This window comes from Austrofundulus limnaeus, unplaced genomic scaffold (genome assembly GCF_001266775.1).
Source record: "Austrofundulus limnaeus strain Quisiro unplaced genomic scaffold, Austrofundulus_limnaeus-1.0 Scaffold292, whole genome shotgun sequence".
NCBI lineage: Eukaryota > Metazoa > Chordata > Actinopteri > Cyprinodontiformes > Rivulidae > Austrofundulus > Austrofundulus limnaeus.
The window spans coordinates 53,448-66,605 of NW_013952694.1; the positions used below are offsets into that span (position 1 = coordinate 53,448).

Below are 13,158 nucleotides of genomic sequence, written 5' to 3' on the forward strand. Positions count from 1 at the left end.
ACAATAACAGTAACAACAGCTTTTTGACAAGTTAAAATTTTCTTTAAAGTACATTAAAATATTTAAAAATAAACTACAAAAATTTATTTGGTAAAGTGCAAGTTAAAATATAGTTTTATCTGCAACTGTATTTGATAATGTTTAGAACTTTTAAAATATTGCACGGTAAAACCAGAAGCTGCTCTTCATATTAGTGACAAACAATAACAGTAACAACAGCTTTTTGACAAGTTTAAATTTTCTTAAAAATACATTCAAATGTTTAAAAATAAATAATTTAATTAATTTAAAGTGCAAATTAAAATAGTTCTGCAACTGCATTTGATAATGTTTTGAACTTTTAAAATATTGCATGGTAAAAACAGAAGCTGCTCTTCATATTAGTGACAAACTTTGGTGTTTTTTGATGGGTTACCTTCATTTTTGCTTTCTACTGTTGAGTTTCCATTCTCGGCAGGTTTCTAAGGTTCTTCTTCTACATATTAAAAAAGTTGTTAAACATCTGAATGGCGCACTACTGCTACTCATGGTGAGAAGGTGTATTGCACCTTATTCAAAATCAATCCAATCCTTTGGCCCTCTGCGGCCCAAAGTTAAAAACTGTTGTTCTTTTGAGCCCCTCAAGATGGCGGTCACAGCCCACAGGTTAAGAATTTCTGGTGTACAGCAGTATGAGGGGTTTCCTTGGTGCTCTGTGTGTCTCAAACTATGAAAAGGTGTGAGAGAAAAAGAAAATCACAAAAAGAACAAGCTTTGCTGCTTGGAGCCTTCTCTACGTTTTCATCCAAAACCAGAAATTATGGATAATTTTATTTTTATGGATTTGGTTAGCTGGTCTCTTAATAAATTTTTTGGAACAAAGTTTTTTCTTCCATGGGAGGACATGTCAAAGGTGGGACCTCTGTTCTGCTCTGTTCTGGATATATAGAACTGGATTCCACATATTGTCTTGGTGGTCTCCTGCAAAACAGCATCAGTGTTAGTTCATTTCCTGGCTGCCTGACTATTATGAAGGATGGCCGTACTATCAGCACTCAAGACTTTTGCTTTGAGCGAGCTGGACTCTGTCTGCAAGCGGTTCTGCTGAGGGTCGCGTGCCGGCTGTGGTTCCTGGACTTTGCTGGCCAGATGAAATTGATCTTGGAGAAAGCCGATGTACGGCAGAATTTGTCCACACCATTTGCCTGATTGAATTCGCTATCGCTACCTTGAGATGTACCAGCGGACATTAAAGCAGATGGAAAATTGTTATTGTCTGCCTGGCTCTTCTGTTCCCAAAACAACTGATTACAGATTTGGCTCTCCTAAGTACATAGCCTTGAGCTGTTGGACTAAATTCTTCCTGGATGGTTATGTCGACTGAGGGTCTGCCCCTGGTTTTTAGTTTTCTGTTAAGGCTTGAGCCTCCTCATGATGTCTTCATGAAGATGATCTTTGCTCTGTGCAGGGGTCTGTGGCTGCATGACCCAGGGCACCTGTTCTATGTTATGTCCTGTCTTCTTCTGAATGGGTGTTCTGAACGGTAATTTCCTTGTGCTCTGTACAAGGACAATAAATGTCTAATCTAATCTAATGTGTCAAAGTTTAAAAAAAAAGGCCTGAACACATCCTTGAGGAACTGTGTGATTGCATTATATGTGGATGAGTTAAGCAAACTGTAAGAGCTCTGTTAGGATTCGAGTAAGTGGTAGTGGTTTATTTCTGTAAAAAAAAAAATAAAAAAAAAAACTTTTCATCAATGTAAATTTTACAAATCTAATCATAGCTTTCATTGGGACTTTTCTTGGCCCAAACAATACATGTTTTTGTTTCTAAGCTAGCCTAAAAAGTTCTTTCACTCACAGCAATCTTATGAATAAGTTGTTGGATAAGTTCATGATGATACTGTATTTCTAATCCCTCTAAAGTCATAAAAAGCTTCATTACATAAACAGGAGGATTTAAAATGCCGGTCTATTGATTAAGTTGCTTGTTTTCTTTTCACATTAACCATGATCACAGGACTATGAGACTGTAATTATTACTGTGAGAATATTTAAGGCATCTTTACACTAACAATAGAAACCCGTCATTCCATGGAAACCTCTTCAGGCTGTTAAAACTTTTCACTAAAGATCAAACTAAAAATGCAAGTTATTTTTGGATAAAGAACCAGAATAAAAAAAAATCTGATGCATTTATTCACAAAGTTTAATTTTTAGGGTCAAAATTAGACTTTACTTTAAACATGTTCAATCATGTGCAAGTTCCTTAATACATATTTTCTTTAACTCAACCCCAAAGCTTGCTTTCTCAGAAAAAGTAAAATACAAGAAAAACACCTTTAAAGAACATTTGCTTAATTTTTATTAAACAGTCTTCACTGTTCAAGTAAATCTGAAACAAAAAACAGTAAATGATTAATGGTCTCTGCAAGGATCATAAACCTTTTATAATGATCGTTTTTAAAAATGTCAAATCTTGTTATTTTAGAACAAATTAAAAAAAGCTTTTTTGTCATGCAGTTTGTTTATAGTAATATATTTTATATAAAGACAAAGGGGTATTTTTAGCAGCGTCACCTATGAGCTGAAGTTGCAGGTAGACCCCACTCACTAACCTGGGCTTGACATGCTCCTCTCCAGCAGCTTTAAGGTTTCTCCTGTCAGCATGTGGAGCTCGTCCTGCAGCCGCCGGTGGCCGTCCAGAGTCAGGTGCCAGAAACACGATTTCCTCTTCCCGTCTCTGCACAGCTGGTTGCAGGTCTTACGAAAACTGCTGTTGAAGCACAAATTGTGTCTGATGGTGTTCTTCCATCCATCTGGAGCCGTCTGGAAGAAGGGAAAATGTTCTCTAGAAAAGAACCAAAAGTGGAATATATGAAAAAAGAAAAACCTAACCATGATTAGTTCATTAGAGACAGATTTATATTTAGAGGCGAAGCACAAAATCCAAAGAAGGGTGCTGGATAAACTGATTACAGACACTTGACAAGGAATGAACAACAAGCAGCAAATCAGGTTTTTAAGCTTTATTTTACTTGCAGCAAGAAATTCATATACAGACAATGTACGATCAACAAAATGTCAGCAGTATGAACTGGCTCTCTGCACAGCTGTCGAGCTTTTAAAAGGAGTTGTGTGTGACCTCCTGCCATATGTACAAGTGTAACTTCAGGGTTTTCTAGCTAACTCCAATCTAATAGTCATAACACAAGCTCTTTACAAACTAAGTAAACAGGGAAGTTAAAAATCCGTAGTTGTCACTTCACTCATCATAACACTCCTGAGCACAAAAACAAACAAAATCTGAGTTAATTTTAAAAAAGCATTTAAATCACAATTTCTTCAATAAAAAGGCTGTTGACTGATTTGAGTCAACTAAAAACAAACACTTTTTCCTCTTAATTCGGGAGGTGGAAGATATGACATTTATGTAAAACTAGATACTGTATAGCAGTAGCATAAATGACCCCCACACACATGCAAAGCACACACGAGAAGTGACTTTGGTATGGTCATTAAAAATAAAAAAAGGTTTTGTTGATGAAAAAAAAAAAAACCTGATTCTTTCTTGCTCGTCTATTTGAGTAAAGCGATAATGAAAAAAACCACGTTCACTTGCATGAAGTCAAATAATCTCTCCAGGAAATTGTAGGTGCTTTACAAATGTAAAAATAAAAAAAAGACTCTTGAGTACAAGTTGTTTTGGGTGGAGTTGAGGAACATGCATATGGGGCTGCTGGAATTTTAGTCCATGAAGGTCAGATAGGAAAATATTGGTGCCAAATTTCCTTAAGATCTGATCATTTTTATGGATGTACAGGTTTGAAAGAACAATTTTGAGTCATGTGTTTTGATTGTTTTGCCAACTGCTACGTGGCAGTTGCAAATAAACATGTCGTCATGGACAGTCTTTCATCATAACTAAACAACAACAAAAAAAATCAGAAGTTTAAATGGTGAATAGGTTTGGAGATAAGCATTTTTGTATGTACTCCTGACAGCAACTTTTGAAATATTGTCCCCACTTAAAATATGGGGCCTATCACAAAACCATTTGCTAGCACAGTGTAGGTCGGCCCTTTCTATATTCCAACCAAATTTTATGCTGCTTGGTGTAATCCAAAATTTGATCCTTTTTGGTGGTGGTGTCGGGGGTGGGGGGCAATTTTTGCCCTTCAAGGGAGCTAAACAAAAGCATCTGAAACTTCTTTGTTGAATAATTTGAGTTACAAGAACTTTTCTATGTCCAGACACCCCTTTTCAGAAGGAGCCCCCTCCTCAGGGTCTATCCTAAAAACATGGGTGCAGCCGTTTCTGTGCTACGGTTGACCAAAATTAGCTGGGAGGGGGAAAAAAAAAATGCAATATGAAAACAATATGACCCTCGCTTCTGGTGTGGGGGTCATAATAAATGCGAATTCGACCAACTGACCTGGTAAAGTTGTAAATCTGCTGGACTTTTAGGCTCCCAGTCTGGCTGCTCTTCAGTGCCAAAGCGATGAGGATGAAATAATTGACTGGAGGTCGAGGCCAGCAGCCTGGCTCCAAGGTCTTGTAGTCCTGTCAGAAGTAAGAAGAAAAAAATAAAGTCTGCTACAACAAATGTCATTCAAATCATTCCAGACACCTGTTAAAATATTCTACATTACGTTTCACTAAAGCGTGAGCTTCAGGAAAAATTGTCAATATTCTCAAAACATTTTTTTTCATTAATTGGTTTCGAACAGTTCAGCCTTACATTAGTTTGCTCAGAATTTAACAGTTTGTATAAAATGCAGAATCAGTTCAGTTTCTATTTCCATTCAAATCCTGACAAAGCTGTTCTCACCATGGCTTTTATCATCCTGCTCCTGCGTCTGTTCCTCACTGGTCGACTGGAGACGTCTGGATTCTTCCCCGGCTGGTTCAGGATGGGGAGATTACTGTCATTTTGTACAAATCACTGCACTGAATGCTGGGTTTATTTTAAAGATTGTTTGGCAATTTTACATTTACATAAACAGGTCCTCAAGAATACAGTGTGCTTGACACATTTTCAGTAAATTTGGAGTACTTTTTTAAAAAGTGCATTACAAAATGGAACACCTAACTTCAACTGCTGACTGAAAGTGGTGCATGCTAACAGATTGTAAACGGAAAAAAATAATAATTCAAAAAGGAATGATAGTGGAGAAATTATTACATTGTAACCAGCTGAGGAAGGAACACAGTGCAGCAGGTTCTCCTGAGAGGGCAGCATGTGAGGACATGCTGTAAGTGGATGCATCTCTGCAGGCTCCAGCTGAGGGGTTTGGACTTCCTGAACAGGTTCAGGCCGGAGCTCAACGTTCTGTTTGTACTGGAGCGGACAGACGATGTTAGGATTGACCATCAGCCACAGGCTTGGTTTGACAAAAGTATCTGAAAGACAAATCCATGAAAAGTAAAACTTTCAGTTTACGTTGAAAATAACATCAAAATGATTATTTTAAAATGTAATCCCTCATTTCAATCAGGAGCAGCAATAAACAGGAAGTTGTTTACCAGAGGAGAGATGGGGCAATTCATTAAGCCAAGTTTATTTTTCTTCTTAATTTGAGGATTAAATAAATTTAAATAGTTTCTTAAACCTTTTTCTGCATTTTTGTCACTAATTTTGCTGCAGTTGGTATTATTATTCATTGATCCTACACTTTTGTATCTGTGTAAAATTGTGAATAAACGAATTAAAAAAACTGTGCAACATTCATACAGAAACAATTACCTTTCCATCAGGAAAAYTAGTTTTTGAAATACTCAGCACAAAGCAAAAAGGAAATTGTGTGTTTGGTAGATTATTTCTTTGTTGCAATGCTTCCTGGCAATAAATCCTGTAGTGGACAACTGGAGGGATCAAACTCAAAACAAGAGTCAACAGTGACAGTAAAACAAGCTGTTTGACAGAAGATTTGGGAGAAAAAAATGAACGTGTGCAACCCACACTGCTCATCCCACAAATGCATGTTCCTTACAAATGTGGCACCATTTATAGATTTCTTTGTAACGATACTTCTTAGCAATAAATCTTATACCATCGGAAAGCCTGATAATTTCCACTTTAAATGGTGCCACAAATGCATGTTCCTTACAAATGTGGCACAATTTAAAGTGGAAATTATCAGGCTTTCCGATGGTATTAGATTTATTGCCAAGAAGTATCGTTACAAAGAAATCTATAAATTTTTTCTTACTTTGTGCCAAGTTTACACTTACAGCCCTCATTTTTGTTGCATTTCTTTATTCAGCACACTGTACCGTAAATAATTTCACCAAAACACACAAGTGATTGCTCCTATTCTAGAGATCAGGCAATTTGAACAACCAGCTATTAAAAATAGCTCTGCTCATCATATACAGCTGAAACCAGTTTATACTGTATTCACTGTAAAGACATTTCCCTCCCTTAATTGTTTGACATGATAAAATCAAACAGTGAGGATTCTTAAAAAAAATTATCTGATAGATGTTTCAATAAAAGGTATTACTTACAAAGACAGAACTATCGCTGTGATAGGTCAAATAAAATAGGACTGTTTAAAGTTGGAAAATTTATATGCCACTGTGTTACAGAACAGTGTTCTGACTGTATTACAGTTCTAATACAGTTCCTATATGGCCCCATCCTGTCACATTTTCACACAACAACAAATGCATTCACTGTAAGCTTGAAAACAACTACAACTTGTAACAAAGCAAAAGATGTGGTAAAGAAGCTGGTCGGAGTCAGAGAAACGAGTCCTGGATGGGATCAAAAGCCTCTCAACATGCAAAGTGTTAGAGCATTATTAAACAAAATCCAGTTCTGCCTGGAGAGATGGGTCCAAATTAAAACTGATGTTTCTCAAATTAGATGTGATACATTAAGAATCCACTAAATAAGTCTTTAAATATGTAAACTATTTTCTCATTTGTCATCAGTAACAAACTTAAAACTGCTGTTTAAACTCACCTGATGCTTTATCATAGATTTCATCTTCTCCTGTTGAGATCCTCGCAGGTCTTTGAGTCACGTACTGATCGCTCAGTTTCTCATCTGTCACAGAACAAACTACAATAATCCACGTTAATCTGTTTTAGATTATACACAGGTAGGCCTAAAATCTGATCGGACTGTTCCAGAACATTTAAACCCATATTTCTGTAATACTTTTCATCACTGAGGGTGGACGACTGTGAAGCCTTAATTTCCAACAAATTTTTGAATTGAATCTTCACCATGATAAAACTGGTCAGTGGTTGTTGCCAGTTTCAGCTCTTTATCCATGTCCCAGTCCAACAGACCCACAGAACCGTGCAGGTCCAGGAGTCCAGCTGTGGTTTTAAGCCATAAGGTCATGATTTGATGCATTTGTTTGTTTGTTTCCCTTCAGGCTGACAGAAACTTTCTGATTAAAGAGTTGATTCAGCAGCTGGACCAGATCAGCCTGATTGGACTCAATCTGGTCTAACAGAGTACAGCCTGTGGATGAATAGAAGTAGTTTGACCTAAAGTTGGTCATTTGAATTAATTAGGTTTTCAATTTCAATATAGTTTTAACAAACACATGCGAACATAGACTGATATACTTTTTATGGCAAGAATCTACATATGTTTTTTCATTGACAAAAACAAAACGTGCTTTTCAAAATTCTACATTTTTTGCTTTTGAAGAAAAAAAATCTAAGGTGAAAGTTTTGAGCATCACTTCTTAAAATAACAAAATCAGGCATGTCACATGACCTGCTTCAGAGCTGTGACTAAATGAGCATATTCTAGTCTTTAGAGGAGATTAAAGGAACCTGGTTTGGAATATTCTTCCTCTGAGATTAATGAATCTACCATAGAACAAGTGCATTTTTATTATACTGTCATTTGATGATTGAGAATCAAGACCAGAATTTAATTTGAAAGAAATTTTTGCAACCTTTTTTAATGCAGTGTTTTCATCTACATCTTCATTTAGACATTTTCTGCGAAGTTAACATTCATTGACAATGAATGCTGAACGCAGCAGATGTTAATTATTTTCCCTGACATGAGTGTCAAAACATATTTTGAGGAAATAATTCAAAGCCATTCAGTTTCTTCTGACCTGCAACAAAGCAGTTTAATGTTACATTTACAGTTCACAACAGAAACAGTCATAAATCAAGATTTGTACAGCATGAGAACACAAAAAATCATATTGTCATTTTTAAATATATATCTATGTATCTTTATATAGTTTAAACATCACATATTTTTATATCATGAGATTTTGCTTTGTTCCATTTCGTTCATTGAGAGGAACAAAAGCAGCACGGATCTCCTGCTCAGTTTTATTTTTATTGTTTAACAATAATCTCCACAGTAAATCAGACTCACACATCACTTCATAGTTTAGTCAGGGAATAATATTATTTACCAGACATGCAGACAAAAACGAGCACTGTGACAAAACTACATGAGTTTTAACAGCCTGAAGGATTTACACAGAGCAGAGGAATGTTTGAGGTGGACAGATCTGACTTTTTAAAATTTGTATCTTTGGACAGATTAACAGTGTTAAACTGGGGTGAGAATATAATCATGAAAAGACTGCTGCTTAAAGGAAATAAAACAAAAACCTTCTCCAATTAGCTACCTGTCAACTATATTGTGCATTTACCAAATTGCAAATAACTTGAGTTTATTTTGTCAGCTGACGTGTAAAGAGGGCAGCACGACCTGTAAGAAACACACTGAGCTTCAGCACGTTTACATACAGACCTTTGAAAGTCAAATTAGTGACAAACCATGTTTGTTAAAGGGCCTGAGTTCATGTGATTCTTTTGTATTTAAAAACTTTAATCAGAACAAATGTATTTTACAACTACAAATCATAATCCTATAAACACTGTTACACTAAACCAATTTACACCAGCAGGTGAATAATGGAAGAGATTTTGTTTCAAAGTGCATCTTTACCATCACACTGAGACAAAAAACCAAAGACGGAATGAAATGATGGTGGGAAGAGGAAGAATGGAACGGTATGAGGAAAAGGAAGGTTAAAAGATTGGAATGTAGTTGTCGATTTTGGCACGGTGCCGCTGAGCGATGCACTCTGCGATCCAGACGATGTTCCTGCACTCCTGCTCCTTCAGCTTGACGTAGGCGTAGAAGACACTGAAGTGGAACTGGTTGAGGAAGGCCAACTTGTTCAGCTTAACCTACAGGTGTGAAGAACGACGGCAAGAGAGAGAGAGAGGAAGTTTTAGTAAAGCGATGCAGGGCAACATGAGTAAAGTTAGCTTTCTTCATTTTCCTTTTCCTCTTGGTTTGACAAGGCAGGGAAGGAAGGACAGACCGGTGACGTCCTGCATCATTGTGGACTTTTCTAAATAAAGTCAGCACTGTGGATCCAGCAGAGACGTGAAGGACTTTAAATAAAGTATGTTTTGGACATCTTTCATTATAAATCTTATGGCTGGCTGCTCAAACAGATCATCTGTCATCACCACACCTCTGCCTTAATGTTGTCTTATCCTTTATGCACTGACTGATTCAGCTGTGTTATTACCTGCTTAGACTCAGAGGTGTAACAGCTGTGGGGTGACTTCAACACTACACGCAATCTTGTTCTTGTCATAAATCCTACAGGATGAAGGCCTAACTTCAAAACATTTTGTGAAAAGTTGTCACTTACTCGGTATTTGGTAACTGAAGTCTTAACCCGTTTGATACTTTACATTGCTGGGGAAAGTATACTTCCAACCTCTCTGGATCCAGTGGGGGTCCAACTGAATTGATGTTGTCAAAAAGACTCCAAATGCTGTCGTTTTGCTATTTGATGTTAAAAATGTTTTTGAAACTCGTGAAGGCTTGCAGACCAAAAGACATTGGAGGTGTTTTTGTTTTGTAAGCAGCTTCTATAAGTGGATCAACTCACTTACTCTCTCTACATCAGCTTGTTTTATGTTAAAGCTTGAGATAAAACATTTGATATAAATTCAATGACCCAATAACAGCCAGAATAAGCAACACCCAGATGACATTTTAAATGTGCAAAGTACCAGCAAACACTTAATATTCAATTATTTCAGTAACTGTTAAATGTCAATATTAATTGGCAGCTAGATTTTTATTTTGTAAAACTCTACAGAAATACCCAAATGATGAAACAATTCAGCAAAATTAGAAATGAAAAACTCTGATTTTAACCTATTTTGGACAATATACATCCACCATATGAACCTGCATACCAATAATCATTCACCCTGCAGATCAATGCAGCAAACAGGGAATTAAACTTAAACCAAATGGTTGTGCACAGATAAGTTTAAAGTCTCTGTGGAAACCTGACCTGAGACTTACTGCACAATAAACCTGTACAAAGAAGAAAAATGTGTTAAACAAAGAGTCACCTCGTGCTCAAAGAAACGGTCCTCCAGAGTTTTATCTCCTGGGTTGCTGCCGGCACCTTCAAACAGCAGTTTGTATTCCTGAAGAAAAAAAGAACAAATAATCAAAGACATTAACTCATCACTACTAATAAACCGAGAAGAATTAATGAAAAGTTAAACGGATAAAGACGTGGCGTGTAAAGTGGAATAGACTTTTATAAGTTATATCTGCTGGTGGCAACAGAGATGAAAGTCCAGATTCTATTTTATTCATAAATGACAAAAAAACACACTTAAATTTGACAATATTTTGATTCTTTTTTACATTAATTTTTCACAGGTTGATCAACTGTATGTTGAAATAAATATCCTATGTTACATTTTCAAAATCACATGATACAACATGCACCAACATTGTTCAGTAAAAAATAATCAATCTAATAACTGTCATTTGGTTTTAGCTTATGAATGTTTAGGGTTCTATCACTTTTCACCCATAGGGGGCCCCAAACACAGAGTTATAATTTTAATGGCTTAATTTATGCTGTAACTATTTCATCACAAGGTTTTGTTTGAAAAAAATCTAAAACTAGAAGCTTTTCTGTAGAGCTAAAAGATGTCAAATGAAAGCATTTGACATGTAAACCTTGTGCTTTTATTGCACAATAATGACTTAATGGTGAAGTAAAGTGTGTTTTGGACTTACAGGATAATAATCTGCAACAGCCTTGACCTGCTCGTAGTCATCAGCACGAGCCAGCTGTGCAAGGCCTTCTGGGTAAAGCTTGCCGCAGTGGGGGAAGAGCTTGGCTCGGTCCTCTTTGGACAGCTCTGTGCCAAACGAGTTGATGGTGATGATGAAGGCTCTTCTGTCAGCCTCAAACTACAACAGGAACAGGAACGTTGATGTAGCAACACAAGGTGGGTCAGAAAGCCCGGCGAGCACACACCAAACAAGGAGACAGGGTCCCTTCAGCTTCAATATGTTTAATAAAGTTTTTACTGTTTTATGGTGCAAACTTACATTTTCTGAGGCTGACTCAGTGTTAAAGTTTGTTACTTTTCTGAAAACATAGTAAAGACTCACCTCCAAAATAGGGCACATGGTGTCAGCAGTTGTTCCTCCCAGGTTGGAGCAAAACTTGTAGAAAGCCTCCAAATAAGCCTGATAAGAAGGAACAAACAGACATCGAGTTATTATAATTTATCTAAATGTTTGTTTGTACTGAACACTTACAGTTTCAACTAAATTACAGTTTAATGTGATTTTTTATTTAGTTTTAAACAGTTAAAAGTATTGTTTTAAAAGATTTTTGAAAAAAAGCTGATAATAATAATGTTTTACCTTATATAGGGTGTTGCGAATAATTTCAATGTTCATCTCATCCAAGTCCTGCTCAGATATACAGTCTTGGAAGAATGCAGCTGGATATTGAAGGGAAAAAAAACATGTTAAAAACCACACTGGCTGTAAAATATCTTTGTCTCCACCTGGTGTTCAACAAGAAACATCACAGCTCAGGTTTCTCTGATCAGTTAACGTGGCAGCACGTACCCAGTGGAGTATCCACCAGGATGGCGTTATACAGCTCAGCAGGGGTCTGGGCGATGTTGACCGCCTCCATCTGCTCGAAGCTGCCCAGCGGGTGACACTTTGGCACGAGTTCAGAGATGGCTCTCTGGTGCAGCGTGCCCGTGATCAGCAGGATGACGTTATCGATCATATAACTGTACCTGAACAAACCACAACAGGAGAAGTGTTGAGACAAAGCAGAATCACCAGTTGATATCTTTTTACAACTATGGTATGATCATTCTGAGAGAAAATGTTTTTTTTTTTTTTTGTTAAAATATCTGTAACCACTGATTTTTAGTCCTAGATTTTAGTATTTTGGAGCACACATTGCATATTTGTTTAAATGGACACTGTTGTGATTAAAAATATACTAACAATGTGAAATTATTTGACTAAAATTGTACATTTTTGTACAGCCCAGGAGAAGCCACAAAACATCTTACTTGATATTGTATTAATGTTAATGTTTGACCAAATATACAACTGTAAAAATGTAAACCTGGTTGAAAATTAGTAAAAATAAAATGTTTACTAAAGAAACTGTTTTACAAACACTGCAATAAAATGTCAAGGAATAACTTCTTCAAATCATTCCTACTGATGCATTTAATGATATTTAAGTAATTGTAATAAATATGCATATAATAAATTATTTTTAATGGCATTTATCTCTGCTTCTTGTGTTCAGTTTTTAAATATTCGTTTTATTTCAAAAATATTTTAATCACAATAACCTTGTTTTTTTAAGCAATTATCTGCTTGTTTAACGTTAAAGAAAAAACAAAATATATGGTCATATCAAAAAGTACATTTTTAAATCAATTAAAATTTATTTCTTTTTTTTTAAGGTTCTTCTTGATCTTAGCCCCACAAATTCATCATACTTTCTTCAACGTCAACACATCTGTTCATACAGGCCTTGTAGCTCTATTGTTTATTAAAAACTTCCTTTGTTATTTTAGATTTTTCAGTTTTATTGCACTTGAAGGTTGACTCTTAGGATTTAAAGGCCCTGTCACACTAGATAACTTATGAACACTTTAAAGACGTCCACATTGAAGATGGAATTGACAAACATCAACAGGAAGCTTCTTTACGGCATGCACATAGTGTAAATTGAACAAATTGATCAAATATATGAATTTTATTAGCAATTTAGGCATAAAAAATGTTTCATAAGTTGGCATAAGTTGTCTAGTGTGACAGGGCCTTAAGAACCTAAAACATGTTTACATT

The 13,158-nt window shown here is 36.1% G+C and overlaps 2 protein-coding genes across 4 annotated transcripts in view; both read right to left on the bottom strand.

The window, feature by feature from the left end:
- Positions 1-2,194: 2,194 nt before the first annotated feature.
- On the bottom strand, positions 2,195-7,354 carry foxr1 (forkhead box R1). 3 transcript variants are annotated; one of them, XM_014021404.1, is made up of 7 exons: positions 7,218-7,354; positions 6,952-7,035; positions 5,167-5,384; positions 4,813-4,884; positions 4,417-4,544; positions 2,600-2,832; positions 2,195-2,376 (listed from the first exon to the last, which is right to left on the bottom strand). In XM_014021404.1, the coding sequence occupies exons 1-7, from the start codon at positions 7,348-7,350 to the stop codon at positions 2,360-2,362; spliced, it is 885 nt and encodes a 294-aa protein (XP_013876858.1). In that variant the 5' UTR covers positions 7,351-7,354; the 3' UTR covers positions 2,195-2,359. The 3 variants fall into 3 exon arrangements, with proteins under 3 accessions (XP_013876858.1, XP_013876857.1, XP_013876859.1); XM_014021403.1 differs by having other exon boundaries at positions 6,952-7,050; XM_014021405.1 differs by lacking the exon at positions 2,195-2,376 and having other exon boundaries at positions 2,606-2,810; positions 6,952-7,050.
- Positions 7,355-8,063: 709 nt separating this feature from the next.
- LOC106526755 (V-type proton ATPase subunit d 1) overlaps positions 8,064-13,158 on the bottom strand; it is an 8,744-nt gene continuing 3,649 nt past the window's right edge. Inside the window, exons 3-8 of the mRNA XM_014021434.1 lie at positions 11,902-12,080; positions 11,692-11,771; positions 11,434-11,511; positions 11,053-11,229; positions 10,368-10,445; positions 8,064-9,173 (exon numbers count right to left, since the gene is read on the bottom strand). Coding sequence (XP_013876888.1) covers positions 9,012-9,173; positions 10,368-10,445; positions 11,053-11,229; positions 11,434-11,511; positions 11,692-11,771; positions 11,902-12,080 — 754 coding nt within the window. The 3' untranslated portion in view covers positions 8,064-9,011. The remainder of the gene's footprint in view (positions 9,174-10,367; positions 10,446-11,052; positions 11,230-11,433; positions 11,512-11,691; positions 11,772-11,901; positions 12,081-13,158) is intronic.